The 27,716-nt window shown below is 41.5% G+C and overlaps 2 protein-coding genes and 1 long non-coding RNA gene across 4 annotated transcripts in view; 2 read left to right on the top strand and 1 right to left on the bottom strand.

Moving 5' to 3' along the window:
- The window catches only part of MTRF1L (mitochondrial translation release factor 1 like), a 28,179-nt gene extending 6,661 nt beyond the window's left edge, over positions 1–21,518 (top strand). Inside the window, exons 4-8 of one of the 2 annotated variants that reach the window (XM_061624166.1) lie at positions 2,037–2,200; positions 2,410–2,527; positions 6,804–6,940; positions 7,867–8,094; positions 21,432–21,518. In XM_061624166.1, the coding sequence (XP_061480150.1) occupies positions 2,037–2,200; positions 2,410–2,527; positions 6,804–6,940; positions 7,867–8,082 (635 nt within the window). In that variant the 3' untranslated portion in view covers positions 8,083–8,094; positions 21,432–21,518. Of the gene's footprint in view, positions 1–2,036; positions 2,201–2,409; positions 2,528–6,803; positions 6,941–7,866; positions 8,095–16,624; positions 17,215–21,431 lie in introns of those variants that run through there. The other variant, XM_061624168.1, reaches the window with a different exon arrangement.
- LOC133383449 (uncharacterized) lies at positions 16,149–19,137 on the bottom strand. Its single transcript, XR_009762292.1, has 2 exons — positions 18,687–19,137; positions 16,149–16,956 (listed from the first exon to the last, which is right to left on the bottom strand). It is a non-coding gene; the product is annotated as an uncharacterized LOC133383449 (long non-coding RNA).
- On the top strand, positions 21,473–27,686 carry FBXO5 (F-box protein 5). The gene is made up of 4 exons (XM_061624169.1): positions 21,473–22,128; positions 22,917–23,007; positions 26,188–26,367; positions 26,685–27,686. Exons 1-4 carry the CDS (start codon positions 21,473–21,475, stop codon positions 26,934–26,936), a joined length of 1,179 nt encoding a protein of 392 aa, XP_061480153.1. The 3' UTR covers positions 26,937–27,686.
- The last annotated feature ends 30 nt before the right edge of the window (positions 27,687–27,716 follow it).

Genomic DNA, 27,716 nt, shown 5'->3' with positions numbered 1-27,716 from the left:
GTGGGCTCAAAAGATTTCAGTACAGTGCATAGATGTCCCAACCGTGCCCTACCTTTGCCCCTGTTTTATGTGATACCACAATTTTGCACCTGACAACTGGTGGTTGCTCCCAATCTAGTAGCAGTGATTGATGCTCTTGAATTGGTGTGACATTTTGGTCTGGCCCATTGCTTTGTCTCTTTAGCTGTGATGTTTTATGTTCTGTTGTGATTTTATTGCTTTTAGTTATGTGATATTTTAATTGCTTTTGAATTTTGTAAGGAATTGCCCAATATTTCTTGTTTTACAGAGTCTATGAGGGACACATTAAAATTGACATCAGTGTAACATGAAAGTATTGTTACATTGTGATTCATTTTGATTCACGTTCTGCTGAACTTGCTTTGGATAATTTATATTAAGTGATACTATGGAGTTTGTTGAAAGAATCTGAGAGCTATGAACTGTTAGAACTGAAGGCTGCTATGAGGCAACCCATTATATTTCAGTCTTGGCGCATACTTTGTAGCAGGAAAGGGGAACCAATAATTCCAACATCATGTGACAGGCCACAGTTCCCATTATCCTTGGCAATTGATGATTCTGGCTGCGGCTGATGGGACTTGGGCCACAAGTTTTCCATCATTGCCCTGTAGTATGGTGATATTAATACTCACCTCACTTACAGGGCTGTTATATGGATTAATGAGAATTTACAGAGCCTTTCCACCACTGATTGCGCTAAGGAGTGAATCACAGGTATAGGGGGAGGAACTGCTTGAGCAGGACAGGAAGAAGATATAAACAGTTGCAGTTGTAGTTACAGAGTGCAATTTTAAGTGAACTGGTTATTCTGTTCATGAAGCACCCTTGTTCTAATTACAAAACATTTTATACATTGGCCTGCCCAATTTTGATTACTGAATGAAGCTAATATTTCCTCTGTTACTGTGGCTTCCCCCTCCCCCCCCCAGATTTTCATTGTTTGTAAGTGGGAATTAAAGGCGACAGTGACCAACATATATAGTCCTTAATTTATACTCCCAGTCCAAAACTAGGATTTACAACTACTCCTTTTCTTAAAAATGAACATGAGCCTTTTTAAAAGGTGTAAAGAGTGGGATTTGGGAAACATTAAGATAGAAACAGGGTGTGACCCCAGCATTACAAACAAGAATTAGTATAAGAGTTGGAACTATTTATAGGTGGCCAAAATATGCACAAGCCTTTTGCATTTGCACACATCTCCTTCACTTCTCCCTTCACACAAGCCGCAAATAAATCAGAAAGCTTCTGATCAACCATAGTTTCCCATTTTTGCATGAACTGAGAAACTATGCCTATCAGGTTTGGACAAGCCAGTATCTTGAAGCTGGCCTAAAAAGCTTGCTTGTTCCAAAGTGCCTCGATCCAGACAAAACAGAAAACTAATTAGAAACTTCCTGGTTTGCTGTGGTCTGCAGGCAAAGGACTTGTGCATATTTCAGCTTAAAGGCCTCAGAGATTATTGTCTGAATTTGGCCTGCGCAACACCAATAACATATGTGAGTGGGACCTCCAACTAGATATTGCAGTGTGGAATGCTCCTGTTTGGTGTTACAGTCATCTGTATCTTCTTTCAGGATACTCCATTCCTTTTCCTCTTTTGCCAGTTTTCTTTTTTTCTACTCCCAACAGACATCCAATATTCTTTGGCTGCTGTTCATGCTTAGGCCTCCTTGGCCTAGCTTTATTTGTTAGTGTGGAACAACCCCTTAGGTTTTTTATCCTAAATATTTGTTTTTACTTCTGCAAGCGTTAGGATTCTCCTTGGCATGCTTGGTTCTCAGTAGTCCCATTTTGACTATATAGCCATCATAACTCAACATATAAATTTGTTATTAGTATATATGGTTATTTATAAACTTTCTTTCAAGGAACTGAACAAAAATTAAGAACAAAAGACAAACCCTGGTCACAAGCATAAAATAATCAGTCACAGTATAAATCCTTTAATGAATTTTCCAGAGGAAATGTGAGTAGTAATATCTAATTTCTTTGTATTTTTTTAATTTAAGGTGGTTTGAGACATGCATCTGCCACTATAAGAGGCCTTGACACATATAAGCAAATGAAGTTTGAAGGGGGAGTACATCGTGTACAACGAGTACCTAAGACAGAGAAGCAAGGCCGCATTCATACCAGCACAATGACTGTTGCGATTTTACCTCAGCCAACTGAGGTATAGTTACCATAAGTAGCTGATCATGTATTCTGTGTTCAGAAGAGAAAGACTTAGTATTCTGGAAGAAATAGTGTTTTAAAAGGTGTTGGATTTCCCGGGTGTGAGTGAAAAATGTATCCTGTAGTTTGCTGAAATAAAAATGGTTTGTAAATTAGCTGCTGTAAGTTTACAAAGGATAAGCAAAGTTTGTCTCTTTCCCATTGCAGATAAATTTAACAATTAATCCTAAAGAGTTACGTATTGAAACTAAACGAGCCAGTGGAGCTGGTGGTCAGCACGTAAACACCACTGATAGTGCTGTACGAATAGTCCATATTCCCACAGGTAAATTATAGGTTTATTTCTACCTTGGTGAAATCTGTTCTTCTACATTTCAAATTATTTATACGTTAAAACTAGGGGGTGCACATTACTCAGTAGCAGCAGAAATGTTTTGTATGCAGAAGGTTCCAGATATCAGTGGCATCTCCAGTTTTAAAAAAGGGACTTGAATAAACTTATCCAGTCCTGCTGTCTGAGAACCTGGAGTACTGCTACAATGTTGCTCCCCCTTCATCAGAGAGAAAAGCCTCAGTAAAAGCTGCTCCTGCCTCTATTCCCTTGTCCCTTTACTGCAGGTTCTCAATCTGGGCTGGCTTCCTCCTGCACGTCGTGTTTGGTGGGAAGTTGTGCAATGTAGGCACTCTAGAATGGGAGTGATCCAGACTGCATGCGTAGTCGCTGTTCGGTATTATAAAAATACCAGAGAGAAATAGGAACTAATTTGGTTGGTCCTATTTCTTAGCAGAGATATAAAAATACAAGCAGCAGAATGAGAATGTAAACCAGGCCCACCTTTCTCTATATAAATAACAGACACAACCTTCTTCGGTAAAAGATAAAACATTTACTCACGAATTCTTCATATGTTCAGAAACATAGGCTCTAGCTTAGATGAAAGAAAAATAGTCTCAGTCCATCTTAGTTTTTAGTACTGATGCTCTCAGCAGACACAGCATCTGCCATGCGGCCTCTCCCAATGGTGGGAAGATCAGCAATGGAGAATATTCAAAAATCCCCCAGGACAAAGGAGGAGGAAGTCAGGTAAGTAACCCCACCCATTAGGAAGTTACATCATGGTAAAACAGGTACATGGGATATTCCCCAAATATCCCTTAAAGGGAACATGCAACATTTGCCTATTCCAGCAGTGGCTGCCAGGCAGAAAATTACCAGATATAGAATGCATGTTGAGTAGTTTTAAGCTGTGCAGCCACTATGCATGCAAGTTGAATCACTCCTATTCAAGAGAGCTTGCAGTGCACACCTTCCCGTTCAGCCCAAATCATCTAGTTCAGGAGGAGGGCGGCTAATAGGTGGTGGTGCAGCAGCATTATGTCTGGGATTGGGGAAGAGAAGCGTTTAGCACAGTTAACAAACGTGCAGTTGCAGCGCCTTTAGTTTTGAACTTGTTTAAGGATTTCTCACAAAATTCTCTAGCATGACATCACACACACACAAACACACAGACACACACAGCCTCATCTGCTACCCACCCAGGAAAAATAGGGTACCCGAAAGCCTATTTGTGGGCACGAGATTTTACACAGGTGTTGACTTGAGGGGGGGGGGAGGTATCTTATCTGATTTTGCTTATCTAATTCTGTGAGGCACCATATACATTTGAGAGCATAACACTAACACCACCCCGGGAGTAATCCTGCCTCCGTGTAGTTTTCTGTTGCTCCAAAGACCTCCAATCCTCCATGCCCTCACCTGCAGCCCGCCCTAGCCCTGTGCTCACCGCTTTGCTCTTTATCTCGCCCTTCTTCCCAGCAGCAGCCCATGGCAGGCAAGGAGGGCTGGAAGCAGGGGGGGTGGAGGAGGAGAAAGAAAGGAAAGAAGAGGGCCCCGTCAGGGAGAAGGGAGGGAAAGGTGGCCAAGTAGCTGGGCTGGGCTGGCCAGAAAAAGACACAGCAACAGCAGAGCTCCAGCCAATTGTGTTACTTCCTCTCTGCAACCATGCGCCCCCTTCGTGGATTTAGGTGGGAAGGGTGAGCTCATCCCGTGCAGTGGGAGGAGACAATGGGAGCGTCATGAGATTGACAATGTCATGGGTGGGGAGGGGCAGTCACTATATAGAAAAGGGGTAGAGGCAACACTCCATCTGTGGCTTACCATTATTTGAGGTTCCTTTTTTTAAAAAAATCTGTCTTCTTCACGACCCCCTTTTGATTGTTTTATGGCCCCCAAGGGGAATCACCGGGCTGGCCTGTGGATGACACCACCTGCTAACAAACCCATGGAACGTAATGCCAGAGAAGCAAGATGCTAGAGTTGGAACTTTGTTTCACCCAGTAGAGCAAACTATGAGAACGATGACAAAGTCTGTACCTTAATTATATATGGTGTTAAAAACCAGCCTCAAGCAAGTTAGCCTTGTATATATGCTCTGTGCCAGGGAGGTTCATGGAGGAAGAGGGATTTGAGGTTTTCCTCCCATCCAAATCAATGACACTCGTTATTAAGGCAGCTTTGTACATACATGCAGCAATCCCAGGTTTGCCACCAAATACATAGTAGACAGGAAGCTGCAGCCGGTACTGCTTCTCTGACGAGTGTGCCTGAATGGTGAACACACCTACAGATACATAACTGTTGCATTCACATGTAACACTTTTAGGTATACATTTAAGAACATATGACATTAACCTGTGTGAATCTAGCTATGGCTTAATGATTGCTTAAAAAATACATTCTCCATCAGTGGTCCCTTGATCAATTTTCACTTTGGTAAAAACAGTACTTCAAATAGAAGTGTAAATTCTACAGATTTTATTTGAATTTCCTGAGTATAGTTACACTGACGTTGGAAAAAGGCCTTCTATTTACATATTTGTCCTCTTCTGATGTCATTAGCAACAGACTGTTTTCCCCTTGAATCTGCCAGTAGTGAAGCATAATTTGAGCACTTAATTTTTAGCTTCTCTTATTTTTCTCTTTTCCAGTCCTTTCTTTCTTCTTTAATTGTAACTTAGCAAAACTACATTTCTGTTTTGGTCTAAATGCCTAGCAGACAAGCGTCTTTTAGTGCAAGGGTGACTAACTGTATGGGAAAACTACTGAAAGAAATTGTAACGAGGAGTTAGAATGATGTGCTCAATTCCCCTTCATGCCCAGACCTCCATGTATTTTGGCCAGGTGGGCCTTTTGGCATGCTTCTTTGCTCTGCTTATGTAACACAGGATAGCACAACCTTGAAGTTTGGGAGATGTCCTTATCTGTTTAGGGTGGATAGCTGAGCTCATCTTTGAAAATATTCATAAACATTGATAAGGGTTGGGAACATGACCTTCAAATTAGGTGCAGTTAATTAAGCTGTTATAAACTTTAAAAGTGCTGGCCAGCTAGAATTAATAAACAATGATAAGACTAAGGACATGATCACCACAATGGGAGTGATTAATTAAACTGCAATACAAGCCTGCACATAGGCCAGGGGGCTTTTGTGTATAAATAAGGCTCCCTAGACTCTTTCCAGGGAGCTTCAACACAGACCTTGACCGTGGCAGTGCTGTGTACATGTTGGCCACCACCTGGGATCTCTCAGTTGTTGTGTATTTGGAACTCCTAGCAACTGAATAGAGAACATAAGATCAGCTTTGCTCAATAGCTTCTTGTATCCTTTTTTTTTGCTTGTCTGCTCTTGAAATAAAAGCTTTGAACTTTCTCTACTTGTGTGTCTTTGTCTCTGTCAGGGGTGTAGTCGTCCTGGGACCCGGGGGGTCTTAGACCCTTTACTTTTTTGGGAGCAGAGTCCCAGCAGGGTCCCTATGTCTCCTGCATCCTATGAGCCAATCAGCCTGAAAAGGAGTGAGCCACTGAAAAGAGTCTCCTAACATGCTTCCTTGTCCTTTCCTGATAATTGGAGCCAAACACAGTGAAAGGAGATGAGTTAGCTACTGAGAAGACTCTTCTCAGTAGATAACACTCTCCCTTTTCATGCTTATTGGCTCCTAGAGACATCTGTTTTTGTGGGAGAAGGCACTAACAAGTATCTCATTCTCAACCTAGCAGCAAAAAAGGGGCATGGCTGTATCATGAAGGGGCCTGCGCTTCTGAATTTGCCACTACACTGCTGGTGTGTGTATCCTGCAAACCTCTTGCCTTTGGCAAGACTTAACCTGTGACCATCCAGATGTTCTTGGTCTCCCAACTCTCATGAGCTCCTGCCAGCATGGCCAGTAGTCAGGGATGATGGGGGTTGTAGTCCAACAATATCTGGATGGCCACCCAGCATCTCCAGACATCTTACAAAAAGCCCTGGGAACAGTGCTGTGTCCCCACTGGAACATATGCTTGCAATGTCACTTGCCTAGCAATGCTTTGTTATCCTAATAGTCGCCAAACTTGGCATTGCTGTCATTTCAGTAGCATATATTTTCCCAAGCCCTAACATCCTGTTCTTTGAGCTTAGCAAACAGTTCAAAAACTAGCAGGTGTATATCTTCAATTAATTGCTTTTCAGATCTCAGTGTGCTCCTTGAATTTTGGCATTCATCCTTCCCTTAGGTCTATTTGTTTTGTTTTTCCCTGGCATTTACATTTCTTTCTGCTGTAGGTGTTGTGTCCGAATGCCAGCAACAGAGATCTCAAATCAAAAATAAAGAAAAGGCTATGCAGATCCTTCGTGCCAAGCTATATAGTATCAAGCTTGAAGAAGTGTCAAGAAAAAGAGAAATGGCCAGGAAACTTCAGGTAATGTTTAATTTACTCTTCATCAATGTTGTGCCTGGAAGCTGAACTTTTATCTATTTATTGAATTTATTAGTTGCCCATCTGGCTGGTCATCCAGATGTTTAAGTTCTAATGTGACAGCTGCCTGCAGCAAACATGATGATGATATAACTGGGATGGAGGGGTGGCTGAGACATCAAGAAGGAATATACTACATGAAGCTTTGAACATTAATAGACTTTGTGTGATGGAGAAAATAGGTTTCATAAAAGTACAGTCAAGTAAAGCAATTAAAAATCATTTAAAATGTATTCAAGAAAATTGAGGATAAAGTTTCCAACAGATCTGTTAATATCCCAAATTGGCCTTGAAGCTAATGGCAGTAGTAACTAGCACACACCCCAAGTTTTGTGGCTAGACTCAGAAGGCCAGAAGCTCCCTTGACGGAACTTCTAGTAGCTGCTCCTAAGGCAAGAGATGTATTGCCATGAAAAAATGTTTCCTTTAGTCCATGCATTTGTGTTATCTATTATGTTTGCAGTCCAATTTATACATGTTTCTGAGCTTTTGTTCATGCCACAATAACCCAATTAGTTTCCAAGGAGCTAGATATGCTTCCGAGAGGCCTGGCGCCTAATCCCCCCAGTCCCTTTAAAGATTGGCTGCCTATGAAAAGTGATGGCTCAATTTGTCGTAAGTAAAAATGTTGTAAAAGATGCAACATCCATGTTCTGTTTCTCCTACTTACACTAGTTGCTTTTTAGCACCAAGCACAATGAACAGGCCTATAAACCTCTCCTACTACACTTCCCTTCCCCGTATTTATTTCACTTAAACAATTTAGATTGTATGATCTTCAGGTTGAGAGTGGGGGCTTGTATTCTGGGTCTTCTTGCTCATTTTAACTCTATAAAAAAACCTGATAAAATGTCTCCTTTTCTGATTAGACTGGGTCCAGAGGAAGGTCGGAGAAAATCAGAACCTACAACTTTCCCCAGGATCGTGTTACTGATCACAGAATAAGCAGATCAGTGCATGACATTGAAAGGTTCATGTTGGGGGAAGTACTGCTAGATGAAATGATACAGTTCCTAAGAGAATATGCTGACTATGAGACTCTAATGGAAGTTATTACGGAAAGTGATCCAACCAGGCTGAAGTAATTTGTACCACAGGTATGGAAATACAACCAACCAGCTTGCTGCATCTGCTAGCTTGGCCCCACCTGATCTAGAAACACCTCTCTGCTCTGCCTATGGAAAAGGCAAAGCTGGTGTAATTCCTAAACTGTTTTTTTTTAAGCAGACAGCTATAATGTTTTTGAAGAGTCATTATTGCTTTAAGTTGATAGTCAAATAAGTTGAATGATTCTTGAATGGATGGTGGTGATGTACTCTTCAGAGGTGGGCAGGAAATTGAGAATACACCAACAACTTCAAGAGTATTTTTATACAATGAAAAATATTCAGTGCAAAAAGGAAGTTAATGTAGTGCTATGTAGTATTACAGGATACCATAATCCAAATTTTAGAAGTAAATTCTATTGCTTTCCAATTGGACTATAATTTGTAAGCATGCTAAATTTGGAATTTGGGTTGTGATAGAAAATTGTGTGTGTGTGTGTTTCTAACAGCTGCTCTACTGGCATAGCAATTCATAGGATTAGGCTGTTGATGGTTGCCTCACTGTTCTCTTAAATGAAACTTCATCAAAATCTGAATCTGCATGTGGAATCTATTGGCCTACTTTTACACCTATATTCCCAGCTGATTAGTAAAGAGAACAGTGTTACACAACCCACCCTCCTATCTAAATAGTTGCCCAACCCATACCTTCTGTCTTACTTTTCCACCATGCATGGAAATTTTGCTAAGGGCTTTGTAACTTTAAAGCCTGGCTAGGGTAGCTGACGCTGCACCCTCCAATATTGCTGGACTTCAGTTTCCATCATCCCTGACCATTGGCCAAGCTGACAGGAGATGATGGGAGTTGAAGTCCAACAACATCTGGAGAGCATCACATTGGCTGTCTCAGAAGAGTCTGCCTTGTGCTCTACCTGAGTCCTAAATATAGAAACTCAGCACAGAACTCTGTTACCAGCATCAAAACAGAAGAAAATATCCAGCCAGGGCTTTAGTATTTTAGCTGCACACTGGACATTCTCCAACCTATACATCCAGGGAAAATAGGAGAGCCATATGGTTCTTTGTTAAGTGTCCAATGGCTGGTTTGAAGAAGAATAAAAGGGCTCCTACTGGAAGGAAGGGTGGGATATAAATCTAATAAATATATAAATAATAGCTATCAGTTTATATGTGTGGAAGGAAAACTTTCCAGTCAATTATATGATGCTCCAAAGGACAGAGTTTATTGAGACAGAGTACATAAACCAATAGTGCAATTGGGAGAGAAGATCAACAGAGCAAATCTGAAGAACCACTCTAAAGAAAAACCGGCAAAGCATAGCTTTATAAAATAATGATATGTCATTACAAGGTACACATTCAAGCTCCTGCCCCTTCCCCTTTTTACTGAACACTCCAAAGTCTTTTCCGCCTTGCCCCTTCCTTGGTGAGTTCCACTCGGACAGTACCAAAAGCCAGAAACAGCATTGAATCAAATTTTGTTAAAGCCCTTGGATACATCTCTGTGACTGTTACCTTAGTTTAACCACAAAACTGTCACCATATTTCAACACTATATACTTTCATTTATAGTCAGAGCATACTTCCTCAAACTACAACTGCATGCAAAGCTGCTTTAATTTAATAAACTACATGAGAAACAAATCAGAACAAGCAATAGGATAAAATATGGAAGCAAAAGGAATACTATGGGAGCTTTAGGGATCAGAAATCCTTCCTCGTATGGCAAGTCATTAAAATGACTCGGTTGTCCTACTTTCCCAAACACAGAGGTAAAAGATTATTTCAAGCTTGTAGAGATTTGACGGTTTAAAAATGTTGTTAGCTTCTAGCAGACTGGAAGATTAGTTACAACAAGCATTTGCTATTGGACATGTTTTCATTTGATGGCCTATTATTGTGATCCTCGCTGTGTAAGAGTAGGCTTGCACATAGTGGTAAGCAAAACCATGGCTTAGCACAAATGTGCAGGCTCCCAGAGAGATTGCAGCCACTTAGTCCCTCCTCCAGTCCTCCTGCTGCTGCACTGATGTGAGCTAAGCTTGGCATGTTGTCCAAACCCAGACTAATGGTTAGCCTTGCTCCAGACAAAATCCATAAACTGTAGCCAAGTTTGTTCTTGGGTTTATAACTAGTAGTTTGTCTAGAGGATACAGACAATGAGCCTGTGTTCGGAAAACATGCTAAGCCAAACCATGGCTTAGCTCGCAGGAGCAGCAGGAAGACTGGATTAAGTGCAGCGAAAGTGGATGGCGTCTGATGCGTCAGGAGACGGGGGGAAAGGGAGGGGAGAAACCCCAAAGACGCCAAAAAGGATATTTGTAAAATGTTTCCAAAACAGTTTATTAAAATGACAAGCCCAAAGCGTTTCGGCCACATTATATTTCGGCCTTCGTCAGGGGCGAAGGTAAAAAATAACTTTTCTGAAGGGATTTCCAAGGTAAAATATAACTTTTTTCTGAAGGGATTTCCTTCAGAAAAAAGTTATTTTTTACCTTCGCCCCTGACAAAGGCCGAAATATAACGTGGCCAAAACACATTGGGCTTGTCATTTTAATAAACTGTTTTGGAAACATTTTACAAATATCCTTTTTGGCGTCTTTGGGGTTTCTCCCCCCCCTTTTTTTTTTCCTCTCCGGAAGACTGGATTAGCCATGGATTAGTTTAGCACGGTGTGCAAACCCAGCTCCTAAATCTGGTTGAGATGTTGATAGTTATGTTCACACAATTTCACCCAACATTAAAATAGTTATTTCACCTAATATTAAAGTGGTATTTCAGATTTGGGTCCTCTTACTCAAATTGGTCAAGCAGTGATAATGGTGGTATAGAAACTGCAATACTTGCATGTTAAGGTTCTCAGAAATATCATTACAGATATAGTTAATATTCCACACTATTACAGATTTGCCTAGCTTGAAACATAAGAATATCCAGTCCAGTTATTTATTTATTTATTAGATTTATATCTCACCCTTACTCGCAGTAGGAGCCCAGGGTGGCAAACAAAAGCACTAAAAACACTTTAAAACATCATAAAAACAGGCTTTAAAATATATTTAAAGAAAACAACCATTAAAAACATTAAAGTGAAGCATCTTTAAAAACATTTTTAAAAAGCTTTAAAAACATCCTTAAAAAAAGGTTTAAATATATTAAAAAGCAATTCCAACACAGATGCAAACTAGAATAAGGTCTCTACTTAAAAGGCTTGTTGAAAGAGGAAGGTTTTCAGTAGGCGCCAAAAAGATAACAGAGATGGTGCCTGTTTAATATTTAAGGGGCGGGAATTCCGAAGGGTAGGTGCTGCTATGCTAACTGTCCGTTTCCTGTGTTGTGAGGAACGCATCTCCTGATAAGATGGTATCTGCAGGAGGCCCTCACCTGCAGAGCACAGTGTGACTGAGTGTATAAGGGATAAGACAGTCTTTCAGGTATCCTGGTCCCATGCTGTATAGGGCTTTGTGCACCAAAACTAGAATCATGAACTTAGCCCGGTAGCTAATAGGTAGCCAGTGTAATTCTTTCAGGAGCAGGGTGACATGTTGGCGATACCCTGCCCCAGTGAGCAGTCTCGCCACCACATTTTGTACCAGCTGCAGCTTCCGGACAAACCTCAGGGGTAGCCCCATACAGAGCGCTCATTACAGTAATCCAGCCTGGAAGTTACCACTGCATGGACAACAGTGGTCAGGCTATCCTGGTCCAGAAACGGCCGCAGCTGTCTTACCAGCCAAAGCTGGTAAAAGGCACTCCTAGCCACTGAGGTCATCTGGGCCTCTAGCGACAAAGTTGGATCCAGGAGCACCCCCAGACTACAGACCTGCTATTCCAGAGGGAGTATGACCCCATCCAAAGCAGGTAACTGACCAATAATCCGAACTCAGGAACCACCAACCCGCAGCATCTCTGTCTTGCTAGGGTTCAGACACAGTTTATTGGCACTCATCCAGCCCACCACCTAGTCCAGGCAGCGGTCAAGGGCTTGCACAGCCTCTCCCAATTCAGATGTTACAGAGAAATACAGCTGGGTATTGTCAGCGTACTGCTGACACCTCACCCCAAATCTCCTGATGACTGCTGCCAAGAACTTCAGAGATGTTAAACAGCATGGGGGACAAGGTGACACCCCACAGCGCAACCGGCAGGGGGCCGAAAGACAATCACCCAACACTATTCTCTGAAAATGACCCTGGAGGTAGGATCTGAACCACTATAAAACAGTGCCTCCAATACCCATCTCACCAAGTTGGCCCAGAAAGATACCATGGTCAACGGTATCAAAAGCCACCATGAGATCAAGTAAGAACAGGGTCACACTCCCCCTGTCCTGATAAAAGTCATCCATCCAGGCCTGAATCCATACTGGAATGGTCCGAGAGTATTTGCAATTGCTGTGCCACAACCCTCTCAATCGCCTTCCTTAAGAAGGGGGTATTTGCAACTGGGTTGCAAACCAATAGGTCCAGAGTAGGCTTTTTCAGGAGCGGTCGAATCACCGCCTCTCTCAGGGCAGCTGAAACCACTCCTTCCCGCAATGATGCATTGACCACACCCTGGATCCACTCGGTCAAACCCCCTTGGCAAGCTTTAATAAGCCAAGAAGGGCAAGGTTCAAGAGGACACATTGCTGGCCACATCATCGCAAGCACCTTGTCCACGTCATCAGGCCGCATCAACTGAAACTGTTCCCAAGAAGTTGAACAGCTACTTGAGGATGCGATGGTGGAATAGAAGTGGGCCTTCTTTGCCAAACAGAAGGCATGGTTATGATGTTTTACTCATGCCCAATCAGCCTCACAGCATGTCTTTCACCACTTGCACTCTAGCCACTGTGTAGCCTGTTTCTTTGCCCTTAAGTCACTGGTGTACCAAGGTGCAAACCGGGCTTCACAATGCCGGAGAGGGTGCTCGGGGGCAACTGTGTTAAAACCTGACACCCCTCTCTGTTCCACAGCATGACAAGGGTTTCAACAGGGTCACCTGCTCTATCAACTGGTTTTCCCCCAGGGCATTCAGGAATCCAGTGGATTCCATTAGTGTCCAGGGACAGACCATCTTAGTCTGATCAATCACTCCTACAGGGAAGGATCGGAGCCATAAGTCTAAACTTCACCAGGAAGTGGGCTGACCATGACAATGGGATGACATCCACCACCACCCCATCTCCAGACCACCCCTTCCTCCTTCTGGAGCAAAAACCAAGTCAAGGGTGTACCCTGCTGCATGCATCGGGCCTGTGACAACTTGAGAGAGCCCCATGATCGTTATGGAGGCCATGAAGTCCCAAGCTGGAGCACTAGAGGCAGCCTCAGCATGGACATTAAAATCACCCAGGACTATCGTTCCGGGCTCCTCCAAAACCACAGCCAAGACAGCCTCCACCAGCTCAGTCAGAGAAGCTGCCAGGCAGCAGGGTGGACAGTACACCAGCAGCAACCCTAGTTTACTGTATTCTTGGCCCAACACCAGGTGCAGGCCCTCATAGCCAGCTCCAAGACGGAGTGGTGCCATGTTCTTCCTTACTAAGACTCCTCCTAAACACCTGATAGGACCCAACAAAAGCCCACCAACAAAACCTATCTGAACCAATTATCCTAGTAGGCCTCTGAGAAAATTGGGAACAATCAGATCCACTCAATATTTTTCACACAGGGCACATTTACTCTCCCCGTCTCACACCCAGCGAGGGCCAGCCTTCTATAGGCATCTGGCAACTTTCTCTTATCGTAATCCCCCTAGGACATCTGGCTGTGCAATGGAACTTCCCCCCTCTTTCCCTGTGCCACTCTAAATCTGTCCTTAGGGTTCCCTGAAACCATAGAAATCCTTGGGCTAACATAACTACCTGGTAACTAGTTGGATGCCACCTCTTGATTTTACTCTTCCATATGCAATCTTGCAGTAGAAAGCTAACAAAGAAGAATTTACCTGAAGTATTTTTTTTAAAAAAAAATTAAGAAGGGCACACATTCCTATAGCAAGATCGTCTCCTACATGTGTCAGGCTGAAGTAATCTTATGATTAGTAAATGTCAGTAGCAGAGCATCTACCTTGCATGCAAAAGGTCCCAGGTTCAATCCCTGATATCTCCAGTTAGGGCTGGGAGAGACCCGTCTGGCATCCTGAATGGCTGCTGCCAGTCAGAGTAGACAATATTGGGCTACATTGACCAATGGTGTGATTTAGTATGAGGCATAAGAACATAAGAAGAGCCTGCTGGATCAGGCCAGTGGCCCATCTAGTCCAGCATCCTGTTCTCACAGCGGCCAACCAGGTGCCTGGGGGAAGCCAGCTTTCTATGGTCTTGTGACCAACTCACTGTTTTTCCAAGTTACGAAATTCTGATCCAGTGATTTACCTATAAAGTCAGATGTTCTTTGGAATTGTCCCAGCAGTGATCGATCGCAGTTACACATTAAAGAATCTAACTTCAGCAGTATAGGGAAGGAGGGGGCTTTGAAGGTCCTTGCACATCCATTTCATACAGCTTTTACATTTCAACATTATTCAGGGTGGAACAAAATTAAAGAACCAATTACCTCCCATGTCTCAATCATGCAGCTCTCTGTGAATAGGACCTTTGGTTGTGAAACCCTTCTGGCTATAGAAATTAAATGTTTTGGGAGTCCCAAATGTGCAAGAGCATTGTTGTTGTTATGTGCCTTCAAGTCAATTACGACTTATGGCGACCCTATGAATCAGTGACCTCCAAGAGCATCTGTCATGAACCATCCTGTTCAGATCTTGTAAGTTCAGGTCTATGGCTTCCTTTATAGAATCAATTCATCTTGTTTGGTCTTCCTCTTTTTCTACTCCCTTCTGTTTTTCCCAGCATTATTGTCTTTTCTAGTGAATCAGAAGTTACTCAGAGGAAGGCAACGGTAAATCACCTCTGAATATCACTTGCCATGAATCCCTATGAACAGAGTGTCCAAAATGCAAGAGCATTAGAGGTTTGAAAAGTAGATCCAAAGAGCTTCTGTGGACTAGTTGCTAGTACAAAGCTTCTCCAGAAGACTCTTTAACATGAGAATTCAGTATCTTGCAGTATATAGTGCTAGTAATATTCTGTGTAATGTAAAAGCTAAAATAAAAATGATGCACAAAAATCTAGCATTTCACCCTTTTCAGAATGCACTAGAATCAATCTATCCTATTACATGTACATTCTTGAATATAAGATGTCTGGCAAGAAATACGACTTTTTTTAAAAAAAAAAATGCTTTAAGATCTAAGGAAGCCTTGCTGAGATTACTTCCCTTAGCTCTAGGATTCTGCTATCCATGGTAATTGCTAGAGGTGGTTTGTTTTCATTTATAACAGAGCCAGGAACTATGGCTTAAAGCACAAATGCAAAAGAGTTCAAAACTATCCCTTTCTCTGTTGTGCTGCCTTCCTTGCAGTGCTGCCCTGAAGCAATTTGCAACAATCAAATCCAGTAAATGTGCAACTGATTCCAAAAGACCATGCTTCCTAGCCTTGAAGATAGCTAATCCTATCTCTTGACATAATTATATCAAATACAGGGTGGAGTCCTGATGTTTTTCTGTTGGGGCAGCATGCTCTTTCTCCTTCCCTTTAACCATGCTGTTTGAGCGATAAGACTTTTCTCTTCTGAATCCTTGCAAAAAAACATGAAAAGCTGTCCTGAAGGTTACTCCCAATTCCTTTTCCAGCCTACATCTAACTGTTGTATACATGTTTGAAAGAGGCATGTTGAAGCATCTGCCTTGCTATTTCAAGGAAAGCACCTACACATCAGGATTTGTTTGCTTTAAAAAGGCATTAAGAAAACCCTGTCAGTAGTGATAATTTCACACAAGGGGATAACAAAATTATGATGGAAGGTGTCATTTTAAGACTTAGAAGAACATGAGATGATGGATATAAAGTGGTAATCTTGATTGTTTGATCACAGGCTGCAATAAAATCAGGGGTATAAGAATGGCTGAGTTCCATAAATTAAAATGTTACCCTATTATCTGAGAGCAATTTAAAATGACTTGATTTAAGGCACTCATTTCTGTCTGAATGACCCAAAAGGTAAGAAACCCTTTCTGCAGTGAAAACCACTTTCATGCTATATTATATTATTCATTTATTACATTTATTTCCCACCCTTCTTCCCAGAAGGAGCCCAGGGAGGAAAACATGCAACAATGCACTAAAAATATCTTCAACCCAACATCATCTTCCACATCAAAAGCATTTATATAGCTTTTCCCTTGTATGGATCCTTTGATGTGCCTGAAGATTTTTATTCTGACTGAAGCTCTTTCCACACTCCAAGCACTTATATGGTTTCTCTCTCATATGTGTATTCAAGGCTTTTTTGGCAACTTAAGATTTTACTGCACTCAGAAGACATTCTTGTTTCCTTTGGGTGATGAGTACTACCTTTAATTTTATTTTCACCATACTGAGGCGGACTGGATTCATCCCCCAGCTTCTACTTTCATCTTCCCTTATGTCTCTGCTCTATCTTGACTCCCCAATTTCCATTACTCCTTCTGCTCCTCAGTTCTTTCCAGTAACACTTCTGATGGTTCCCCTTTAGCTGTGATCCCCCAGACATCTCCTGTGGATATCTCCACTACAAAGCCATGGATGAAGACATCTTCTCCATCTCTTTCTAGCCCGGAGATGTGGTTAGGTTTCCATCTCAGTTGTACCAGAGAGGTTATCATCTTGTGAATCTCCGCCAGGACTTCCTTGTAAGAGCTCTCTGGTCTGGATCCAGTAGGTCGCATTCCTCTTCAATGAGACGCAAAGCCATCTCCTCAAAGGTCACCAGATCCTGAGCTGGCTGCACAGTGGTTGTTTCCTTTCCAATATTATTTCACAATCTTGATCTTGGGGCTCCTTCCATTCAGCACCCTTTTAACATCTCTGCAAGCAATACATTCATAGTGATATGAATTTCATTGAGGACAGTGTGCATATCACAAAAGCACAACTTTGTGCTAGGTACAAGTGTTTGCAAACTGCTTAAATCCATAACTTATTTAACTAATATGAAGAACATGTGACTATTGAAAAACAACTGTGTGGTATTCACTTTATTTAATCTGCTGATTTGCTGTTAAAGATTTGCTGAGTATGTTTATTGGTCTTTGTTTGAATATTAGCTTGTATATTATTGAAAAGATACCTAGGCAATAATAAAACATTTAAACAGCCTGTCAATATTTTTCCTGTGACTAATCTCTAAGAGCATCCTGCATATTTACAGTGTAATCCTAAACATGATTACCCAGAAGCAAGTTCCACTGAATACAGTAGAACCTATTCTCCTGTAACTGTTTATGATTACAGTCTTGGGATGCAATCATATGCATTTACTTGTTAAAGGTAAAGGTGTCCCCGCACTTGTAGTGCGAGTCGTTTCCGACTCTTAGGGTGACGTCTTGCGACGTTTACAAGGCAGACCGTATATATGGGGTGGGACTGCCAGTTCCTTCCCTGGCCTTTCTTTACCTCCCAGCATATGCCGGGTACTCATTTTACCGACCACGGATGGATGGAAGGCTGAGTGGACCTCAACCCCTTTTACTTGTTAGTAAGTCCTATTTAACTCAGTGGGACTTACAAGAAAGTAAGGCATGCATAGAAACTCTGTAAGTAAAGTACTTTATTCAAAATCATACATATGTTTATTTTTATGGATAGAAGGAAAATAATGTATTCATTTGATACAAAAGTTTGTGGCAGAAGGATCTGTGCTAGCCATGCTCTAGTAATTATTATATTAGTATAATAACCTTTCCCCATATAGCAGCTGGTCTTATGTGAGGGGCAATATTCTTGTTTGTAGTACGGTACATTTTTTCCTGTTTGCTTTGTTCAAAGCAACAAAGTATTACACTGATTTTAATTTTAAACCGCAAAATTAATAGCTTTGTTGCTGGAATGCTGGAGACATGGGTAGCATGTTGATGTGTGCTATTTAGGTGTAAAGATCTGCATGAACACTTCAGAGTCATGAAGGTAAATGCACTCCTTTACTCATTGCTAAGTATCTAATGCAGTATTTATAGAATGAACCGGTGGTTTTGAACCTCTGTTAACAAGGTAATACAATTTTTTTAAGAATGCTGCTTCTAGACTTGGATGGAAAAGTATAGCTATCACAATTATTGCTTATTTTCTTGTTATGTACTGTTCAGGATTGTACCAGTGCCCCTCATGCACTGCCATGCTGCTCTTGTAATTGATGTTTCTGGGGAGGGAATGGTAATATGGGTCAGTGGTCTATTCCTACCTCATGTTTACAGGAAAGTTCATGTGATTTCATATAAGAGAGTTAAGATTTATTGCTCTTATGTGCCTGCATTTTAAGGATGGAGATATTTCTGAGAGCTGTGGTTTTAATCGTAAACTTACTTGGACTTAAAAGCCACAGCCTAATTCAGTGGTAGGATTCAGCTTTGGTTTTTGTTTTCAACAGCAGGGTTTCAACTATGGGGCTTTATTATAGCAGTTTCCTATATCTAACACATAGAAACTGCAATAAGGGCGGCGTGAAAAGCGAGAGATTGCCATAGCCTAGCAAAGAGGTGGTCAGGCAGTTGTAGAGTGTATGCGTGTCATCATCTCCCTTCCCCGTCCGGGGAACTTACTAGTCCAAGGAAGTCCAAAGAGAGGGAGAGCACGTTCTCCATAGCCGGCACTAATGTCTCCTGAACACGCAGCAGCCTGGGCTGGGCGCGAGACAACAAGAGGCCCCGTCCAATAGAACGTCTCTGGTAAAGAAAGCGCGAGTTCTTTGGTAATCGTAGGCAGCCGCCACAGCCTCTCCCGCGCTCTGACACGTATTCCCCCACGTTTAAACGAGAGAGAGAGCGCGCGCGCGCGCGCGCTGGGTGAGCACGCTTTCCCCACGCACCTCGTCCCTTTCGTCCCAAGCTCGCGCTCCTAGCCTTTAAGCCTCTTGGCAGCTGAGAGAGAGAGAGGAGGAAAAACCACCCCCAACGGCGGATCCACCTCTCGCGGGCGGGCATTGGCCGCCGCCTCTTTCTTCCTTTTCATTGGATGCTAGGCTTTAACAGGTCCTCCCAATTGGCTCTTTGGTTTTGGATACCAGATTCAAAGTTTTTAAAAGTACCCGGTAAAGAAATTCCGCCCAGAGTAGGCAGAAGCTGCCCGTGCTGAGAAAAAGATACCAAGGAGAGCCACGTTAGGGGAAAAAGAATTAAAAGGGCAGCTCTAGCCAGCGACTCGTCCGTTCCAGGTACTGGGAGAGGATATAAGGAAAGGGAAGGATGAAAGGGAAAATAGGTGCCTACAAAGCGTGTGGTGTTCTCCCGGGTTAGGGGTGCGGTGAGGATTGGATTCCCCCAGGGACGCGAGATAGGAATAGGATAAGGGGACGTAATGGCATAAAGAGGAAGGGATCGAAACCTAGCCCTTCTTCACCCCCCCAAAAAAAGAACCCAATAGTGGGATACTGACGCTGGAAACACGTCCCGCCGGCGGGAGAAGCCCTATGTCTCCCGCGTAGTGACCGGGGCAGCTCTTTTAAAGCGCAGAAAGTGATCCTCTCCTTCCTCGTGTCGATTTGTCGAAGCCGTAGAGGACTGAGAGGCTCATTATAATGAAAGGGGGGCCCACAAGCCCGCCTCAGCCCCCTTTCCCCAAATGCTGTCTTATAGCGCACGTGGGGTGTGGAGAGGAAAGCTCGTGGAAAAACTGAACAAAAATACCCACTCCCGATCGTCCACCACCTGGGCTTTTACTTTACTAGTCTATCTGGCGGCCTTCTCTCTAGGGCACCATTTCTGAAGGGGCGGGCTGGTCTGTGGCTACCTCGCTGCTTTCATCGAGCGCGCCGAGGTTGGGAGTAGCCATTAGGCGCGAGCTCGAGCCATGGGGTCCTTGGGTTTTTGTGGGGGGGATTTAATATCTACTGCCCTAGAGAAATAAATAACTTTTATTAACGAAGTGGCCTCAGAATAAACTGGCAAGCGCGGGCTTCCCCTTGTCCATTCTCCCATCTCCCGCTCACCTTTCCCCACCCCTCAGGCTTGCAGGTCAAATATGGGGACGGGTTGTGAATAACAGGAGATTTGTCCTCTAGATCTACTACCGTTTAGGAATGGGGCGAGATGTGCAGAAGCTTCTGCTCGCCTTATTTTAAGAAATCTCTTTATTCCTTTGGGGGCAGCAATGTGAGATGTATACATAGTGTAGGTTCCCAAACTTTTACTCCCAGGGACCATTTGAAAATTGCTGATGGTCTTGGCAGACCTCTTAATGATTTTTTTCTGCCTGTTGTAATGTGTTGTGCTTAGATGTCATATGATTGTTAACATGCTGTGCTAGATGCAAAATGGTTTAAATTGCATATTTATTGCTTCTTTTATTTCTTATATTTTACTTTATTGTAATTTGTATTCCATAGAATTCAAATTGTAATACACTAAAATACAACATGAGAAAAAAGAAGCAATAAAAATACAATTAAAAATCAATATGAATATTTAATATGGACATGCCACAGACCACCTGAATGAAGCTTGTGAACCACTGGTGGTCCACGGACCTCAGTTTGAGGACCATTGGTGTAGGCCACTTCTGGTCTTTGTCCTGTCTGAGGAATATACAAATGCTTCTTAAAGATGTAGGCTTTAGAATATGGAACATTTCTCTCCAAAATATAAAGCCAAAATAAAAGTGTGTTGCGTACAAATCCATATTGTCCTGCTTTTCAGGATATAATCCCTCTGCTGTTTGCCTAAAACAGCACCTAGATTCCCCCCTTCAAATTATGAGCTAGCTCAATGTTGAGTATGGTGCTTGAGAAAAGGACTAGTAATCTTTTTTAATGAAACTTAGCTGTATTTTTATTGGCCGCCGCAAGGTTCCCTTGCTGCTTTGCCTCGGAGCAAGGCTTTTTTACCTAATGTTTTCTAGCAGCATTCTTGGATGAAAGAAAGCCCCCTAGTAACCTTTGAGAAAGCAGTACTGTTCTTTCCACAGGACCCAGCTAGAAATGGCCCACAATTGATCATGATTTTTAAAATGTAATTCATGATCATCTAAGCTGATCAGTCTGCCATATATACTGTTGTTTTGTAGCTTTCTAAATTGGCTTTGTGAAAATATTCCGATATAGCATTGTCTATGCAAAGAAAAGAATATTTAGTTTGGCAGTTTATCCTCATTTTATCTGAAGGTAAATGTCTTACAATATATATTTTGTAAATAGTTTTATTTATTTGTTTTAAAGGACATACATACCGCCCTTCAACAATGCTTCCAGGGTGGTTTACAAAAAACAAACAAAATAATTAAAATTTTGATGAGCAGTACCTTGTCGTCTTTGGCAATTTGAGGCTAATACCTTGTCTTTGTTTTTGTTTTAGGATACAAATCTGAAAATATTTAATAGCTAACTACTCTGAAAATGAAACGTGATTTTAATTGTTACACTGTTCACTGTGGACTTTCACCGTTAAAACCATCTGGAACAGAAAAAAGATCAGAAGAGCTCTGTATTGCTAATTATAATAAGGAGTTTTGTAAAGACTGCACTAAAGAGTATCAGAAGCTATTGTATAGTGACCAGCACTATGGAAGCCCCAAGAGTGTTGACATCAAAAGTGAAGGAAAACCTCTACATAATAACAAAGAAAACCAACAAATATTGTGGAGGCATGTTGGGAATGCTAGTGAAATGGACAATGGAAAGGAAGACAGTGGATACTCCTCTTTGTTGGCCAGTCAGCACGAGCCCACAGACAATGACAATAGTATGCTACTGGCAGGAAACATAAGTGATACACCAAATCGCAGTCTTAGTCAAAGAAAGAATTTGCTTCCAGTCCTCCATTTTGAAGAACTTGTCTGCTCAACTTTGAAAAAAACTAGCAGAAGAAATCCAAAGACATGGGCTCTTGTCTTAGATAAGATGGTTTCCAAGCAAAGCATGGGGTTTATTAATCTAATTGGCAAAAAAATGGGACTAGATAGAATGGACATTCTTGGTGAACTATTCCATGGGAAGTTCAGTCATCTATTAGCAAGTATCTTAAGACATCTCAGTTATATGGACTTGATAAAGTGAGTTAATTTAAGGTTGTGTTTGTCTTGAAAAAATAAATACACATTAAGCTGTATTACCTATGAAGGGTTTAGGTCAAGTCATTTTCCCCTGTGCAATACACTAGAGTTCCTCATGTAACAATACTGCATAAAGACATAGCTTACACAACGGCTTGCACACCCATGTACTGAACTGCAAGCATTCTTTTTTCCTGTTCAGTGTTCTAGCAATAAATGTTAATACATTAGAATGACCTTCATTGGGTGACATCCAGCAGTGACAGTCCACCAGTAGAACAGACTTATCCTTACGCAACAGGATTTCCCCTGACAACCGAAATGTGTCCTGGGGGGTTGGGACCTTCTGGAAAAGTTTTGGAGGGGAGCCAAGGAAGGGAAGTCTGCTTGCATGGCATTGGATTACATCCATTTTATTTCATTTCTGAAGGCATTGATGGGAAAAGAAATTTTATAATCCTAGATGTTAGAACCCATGTAGCTTTTTCTGTTTTCCTTTATTTCAACCAAAACAATTTTAGAATAGGATAGGAACCTGTTTAACTTTATGTTGTGCTAAGCACATAGTGGATACTTCTGAAATATGCATATTCTTTATCTTTTAAGGAGGCAAGTCCTAAATGGGGGGTGGGGGAGAGAGAACACACACCTCTGCATTATTTTAGAACAATGAAATGGTATATAAATAGTCCCCTGAAAATATATGTAGGTGACATTGTGTACTTTGTAAAGCAATGAGATTTGATCTTATTTTCTGAATATAATTTAGGATATTTTTTTCACAACAGTGTGGCTAAAGTGAGCACAACATGGAAGAAAATTCTGCAGGATGACAAGTGGGCTTTCCAGATGTACAACAAAGCACTAAAATTGACTTTGGTAAGTTTCTGTAATCCCCCCTTCTATATCCTATTTTTATTATTGAAGTACCTATAATTTATCTAGGAACTATGTTTGCAAACTTCTGATCTATAATACAAGCTGTGCAGAACTTCAAATGTGCCCCCCCCCCAGTCTCTGTTATCTGGACCTCTGAACTCCCCAGGCCAGACCCCTCTGCTTCATACCTTGAATGTTTTGCCTGGGTGAAATGCATCCTTGAACTCTGATAATGTTGATTGCTTGTCTGAATGAAGGACAGAGGGGCATGTATGTAGAAACTAGCCTACTGTACAAAAGTAAAATGTACATTCGTTGCTTTGCCCACTTTTGTCTCTGCCCCCGCCCACAACTGGCATGCGGCTTTTAGAAGATTGGCCAGAAGGGCATGTGATCCTTGGGCTGAAAAAGGTTCCCCACCCCTGCTGTAAGGGAAACTTTCTCAGGTCTACAAGTTTTGGCTAGGTTTGTTGGGAAAGTCAGAAACTGATCCTACCCATCCATTCAGTTGTCTGCAAAGTATTTGAGGTGTGGGCATATTTCGGTAGAGAGTGACTACTGCTTAAATCTCCACATAATGTGCACAAGCTTCAGGCAGTTGTGTGCAACTGCTTTCCTCCTCTGTGCAAGCAATGAAGCAAGTCAGGAATCTACACACTGTATTGCCAGTGGTGAGAGCCGCTGGCCACATTCACACAATCATATCTTCTTTTGATAAGCTGAGTCATGCCCAAGCTTCAGGCAGACATACACAACCCCTGTGTACAAACTAACAAGCAAAAAGGCCACAGTTAACCATAACTTCCTGTTATGTCCAAAACTGAAGAAACTACAATTAATGGTTTCCAAACAAGCCAAAATCTGAAACTATTGTTTAAGTTGGCTTCCAGATCCTGTGCTTGTTTGTTTGTTTTTGAAGCTATTAATTAACCATAGTTCCTGGTTCAAACATAACAGAAATGGATAGCTTCAGACATAGCTATAGCTCCTTTCATTCCCTTGTTTTAATTCAAAGTATGACAAAGCTCATACAAAAGCAGTTTCTGTACTATTGATTCTGTAGCAAATTCAAATAGCTAATTAAAGTTACTCCACAACTTTTCCTATGACTATTTTAAAAGAGTTAGACTCATTTTGGAGATATGTTGCTAATCAAATACCAGGAGCAGTTTCTAGTCCCCACTAATAATGATGAGACCTGTTAATAAAACTTCTCGTATTCTCTAAATCATAGGTAGCTAATGTGGCACCTCCAGATGATGTTGGACTCCAGTTCCCATCAGACCTAGTCAGCATGGCCAGTGGTCAGGGTTGATGGAAGTTGTAGTCCAGCAACTTCTGCAGGACTACCTCTGCTCTAAATTGAATCTTGTGACTTCATCTTTGGCACCTAAACCTCCCTTGGTTCACTCTATCAGTTTTCACCATTCAAGTTGCTGCTGTGTTATATAGCCTTTCTGCCTTGCCTGCTCAGCCAAAAAATCATATAATTGGCAAATCTTGGTACATCTCTCAGCACATTATTGCTAGAATTTGGGGAGGGGAGATGTTGTTTTCTCTTTCTTTGACGACTGATGTATTTCTGGATGCTTTCTCTATTGCTAGGAAAATTTACCTCTTAATACTTTGTACACAACAGTAACATTTTTTTCTGATACTGAAGTCCACAGTCTATGACCTCAATAGATGGCCTCCTCCATTTTCTCTTACAAACTTTCTTTTCAAGATGTAATTTGGTCTTGTCTCCTTCCTGCTTTTTAACTTACGACTCCTGCCCAAGACCATCATTTGTTTTGCTTCTATGCAATTAATATATCATGCCCTGCTTTCTCAGTGGATTGCTTGAAATTTCCTTACACAACCTTCTTAATCTTTTTTGGGAAAACTTATAAATTCACAACTCTAACTCTGTGTGAAGTGTGTGCAAGCTTGCATTGCTCACAGTTTTAATATGTAGCCCACACTTCTTCCTTTGCCGCTGGAACTTCTCTTGTTCTTGCACTGAGATTTGTGAAAAGATTACAGCAAAGCCTTTGATCGTGTAGATCATGAAAAACTATGGAATGCTTTAAAAGAAATGGGGGTGCCACAGCATCTGATTGTCCTGATGCGCAACCTATACAGTAGGGCCCCGCTCATATGGCAGGTTCTGTTATGGACCGCCGCCATAAAGCGGAACACATTGACTAACATTGTCTAAAATGGCACCCGAAAAACACAGTAAAAGTGGAACAAGCACCGTAGGAGCGGGGCCTTTCTGCAGTTGACAACCGCTGTATCAGTGGAGTGCCGCAAAGCGGGGCCCTACTGTACTCTGAACAAGAGGCTACTGTAAGGAGACAATATGGAGAAACCAATTGGTTCCCAATCGGAAAGGGTGTGAGACAGGGGTGTATTTTATCACCCTATTTGTTTAATCTGTACGCGGAACATATATGGAAAGCGGGATTGGACCAAGATGAAGGAGGTGTGAAAATTGGAGGGAGAAATATCAATAATGTAAGATATGCAGATGATACCATACTCTTAGCAGAAACCAGTAATGATTTGAAACGAATGCTGATGAAAGTTAAAGAGGAAAGCACAAAAGCAGGACTACAGCTGAACGTCAAAAAGACGTTATGTAACTTTACAGTTGACAATGAGGACATTGAACTTGTCAAGGATTATCAATACCTTGGCACAGTCATTAACCAAAATGGAGACAATAGTCAAGAAATCAGAAGGCGGCTAGGACTGGGGAGGGCAGCTATGAGAGAACTAGAAAAGGTCCTCAAATGCAAAGATGTATCACTGAACACTAAAGTCAGGATCATTCAGACCATGGTATTCCCAATCTCTATGTGTGAATGTGAAAGTTGGACAGTGAAAAAAGTGGATAAGAGAAAAAGAGAGGTAGTGGGCTCTCCAACACTGGAGGCCTTCAAGAGGCAGCTGGACAGCCATCTGTCGGGAATGCTTTGATTTGGATTCCTGCATTGAGCAGGGGGTTGGACTTGATGGCCTTATAGATCCCTTCCAACTCTACTATTCTATGATTCTATGTGCATGATACATATGTCCTGAGTGTGTATGCTAACAGATAAATAACATTTTAAAGCATAGGAGCAAATGTGCAAAATAATTTTATTTTTATGTGCAAAATAAAAATTCTTAATAAAAAATATATTTTCTTTGCAGAATAACAATGCAAAGGCCTCCAAACAGGCTGATACAAGGGAATATGCTCTTCACCGAGAACCATTAACTCATGTTCAGAAAATAGCAACTGCACAAAACAGCTCTTCTAAAAAACCATCCAGAATCAAGGCAAACAATCAGAGCTCTTCCTCCTACAGCCGGCATGCACAGTTTTCTGAGGTAACCTATGCTTTTAATTGTGAGTGGCTTCTTGTGATGCCATGTTATGAATAATTTCAGATACAGTGGTCCCATATTAAATATCCGTTACTTTTATGCAAATGTTGTGGGGCTAAATTAAGGGAGCATCATAGTGAACTGCTTAACAGGCTGTGCTTTCACTTCGAATGTTAGCAATTCCAAGTAGAGGATACCTTACATTCTTTATAGAAAGGCAAGCAAGCTGGAAAAACATGGTCTGTCTGTGTTTGATTGGGCTTCAATTCAGGGATATGTTTTTTAAAAAATTAATAAATGTGGGATTTTTTTCTCAACAGGTTGCTCAGACCTTGAAAAATACTGAAAGCCTGAAAGTTTGCAGTCGCTGTGGTTCCCCTGCAAAGTATGATTCCCATCTGCAGAGGGCAACATGCATCCGTGAAGGCTGTGGTTTTGATTTTTGCACTAAGTGCTTATGCAGCTACCATAGTTCCAAGGACTGTACAAGTGGAAAGTCTGTGAAGCCATTCTTCAAACTAGGACCCCTTCCTGGTACCAAAAAAAGCAAACAGAATCTACGGAGGCTATAATCTGTGTGAAACAGCCTGTGGCAATTGTGCCATAGAGCTTGCTTTGGAAGCCCAGAAGAAGAGTGAACGTGAATGTACTGACTGATAAGAATTTTTTAAAAGAGAAGAAATAAGAACTTACCTTGGAGCTTTTTCAATGGGTTATATATATTTTTTAAAACAATGTATGGAACTTGCTTTTCCAAATGTCTGTCTGCCCTTTTAAAAAGGATATTCACCAAATATTTTAAACTATCTGTTAGTTTTAGAGTGGGGGATGGTGAGCTAGCTTGTCATTTGGACACGTAGACAGATAGTGGGATTAAGTACTAAAAGTGAGGGTATAATAAATGTGTTTTAAGGAATGAGCTTTAGTTTTAAGAACTGAACTTTTGTTTTAACTGACTTCTTGCCTTTAAAAAAGCTTTTAGGACTTTATGACAATGGATGTGAAATGTATTTTTGCTAATTGTGCAAGATTACCCTAGTATTTGCAGTTTGCAATATTTAGTAACCAAATTTTATCTAATTATTTTAAAAGCATTGGCTGTGACTGAGTCTTATAACCAGTCTGGTCTTCATATGCTGAAACAATGCTGTTTATCATGCCCTCATTTCATTACATCACTGGGCAAATATCTAGATGGCCAGTTATCCCTTTACCTTTCTTCAAATCCTGCTTGGATGTTTCTCTTGTATATATACATGTAAATACTTAAATATTTGTGTGTCTCTTTATCCTGAAAAATAAATTCAACTTTATAAATAATACCAGCACAATTATTTGTGTGTTAATGTATA

Source organism: Rhineura floridana, chromosome 4, assembly GCF_030035675.1.
Source record: "Rhineura floridana isolate rRhiFlo1 chromosome 4, rRhiFlo1.hap2, whole genome shotgun sequence".
NCBI classification, from domain to species: Eukaryota; Metazoa; Chordata; class Lepidosauria; order Squamata; family Rhineuridae; genus Rhineura; species Rhineura floridana.
The sequence above is the reverse complement of the archived record's forward strand: the minus strand, read 5'-3'. Positions and strand labels throughout refer to the sequence as shown.

Excerpts from the sequence above, each read along its gene's own strand:
- FBXO5 (XM_061624169.1), top strand. The coding sequence starts at position 21,473 with ATGAAACGTGATTTTAATTGTTACACTGTTCACTGTGGACTTTCACCG. Across the intron at positions 23,008-26,187 it reads AAGCACTAAAATTGACTTTG|AATAACAATGCAAAGGCCTC; the intron begins GTAAGTTTCTGT and ends TTTTCTTTGCAG. Across the intron at positions 26,368-26,684 it reads GGCATGCACAGTTTTCTGAG|GTTGCTCAGACCTTGAAAAA; the intron begins GTAACCTATGCT and ends TTTTCTCAACAG.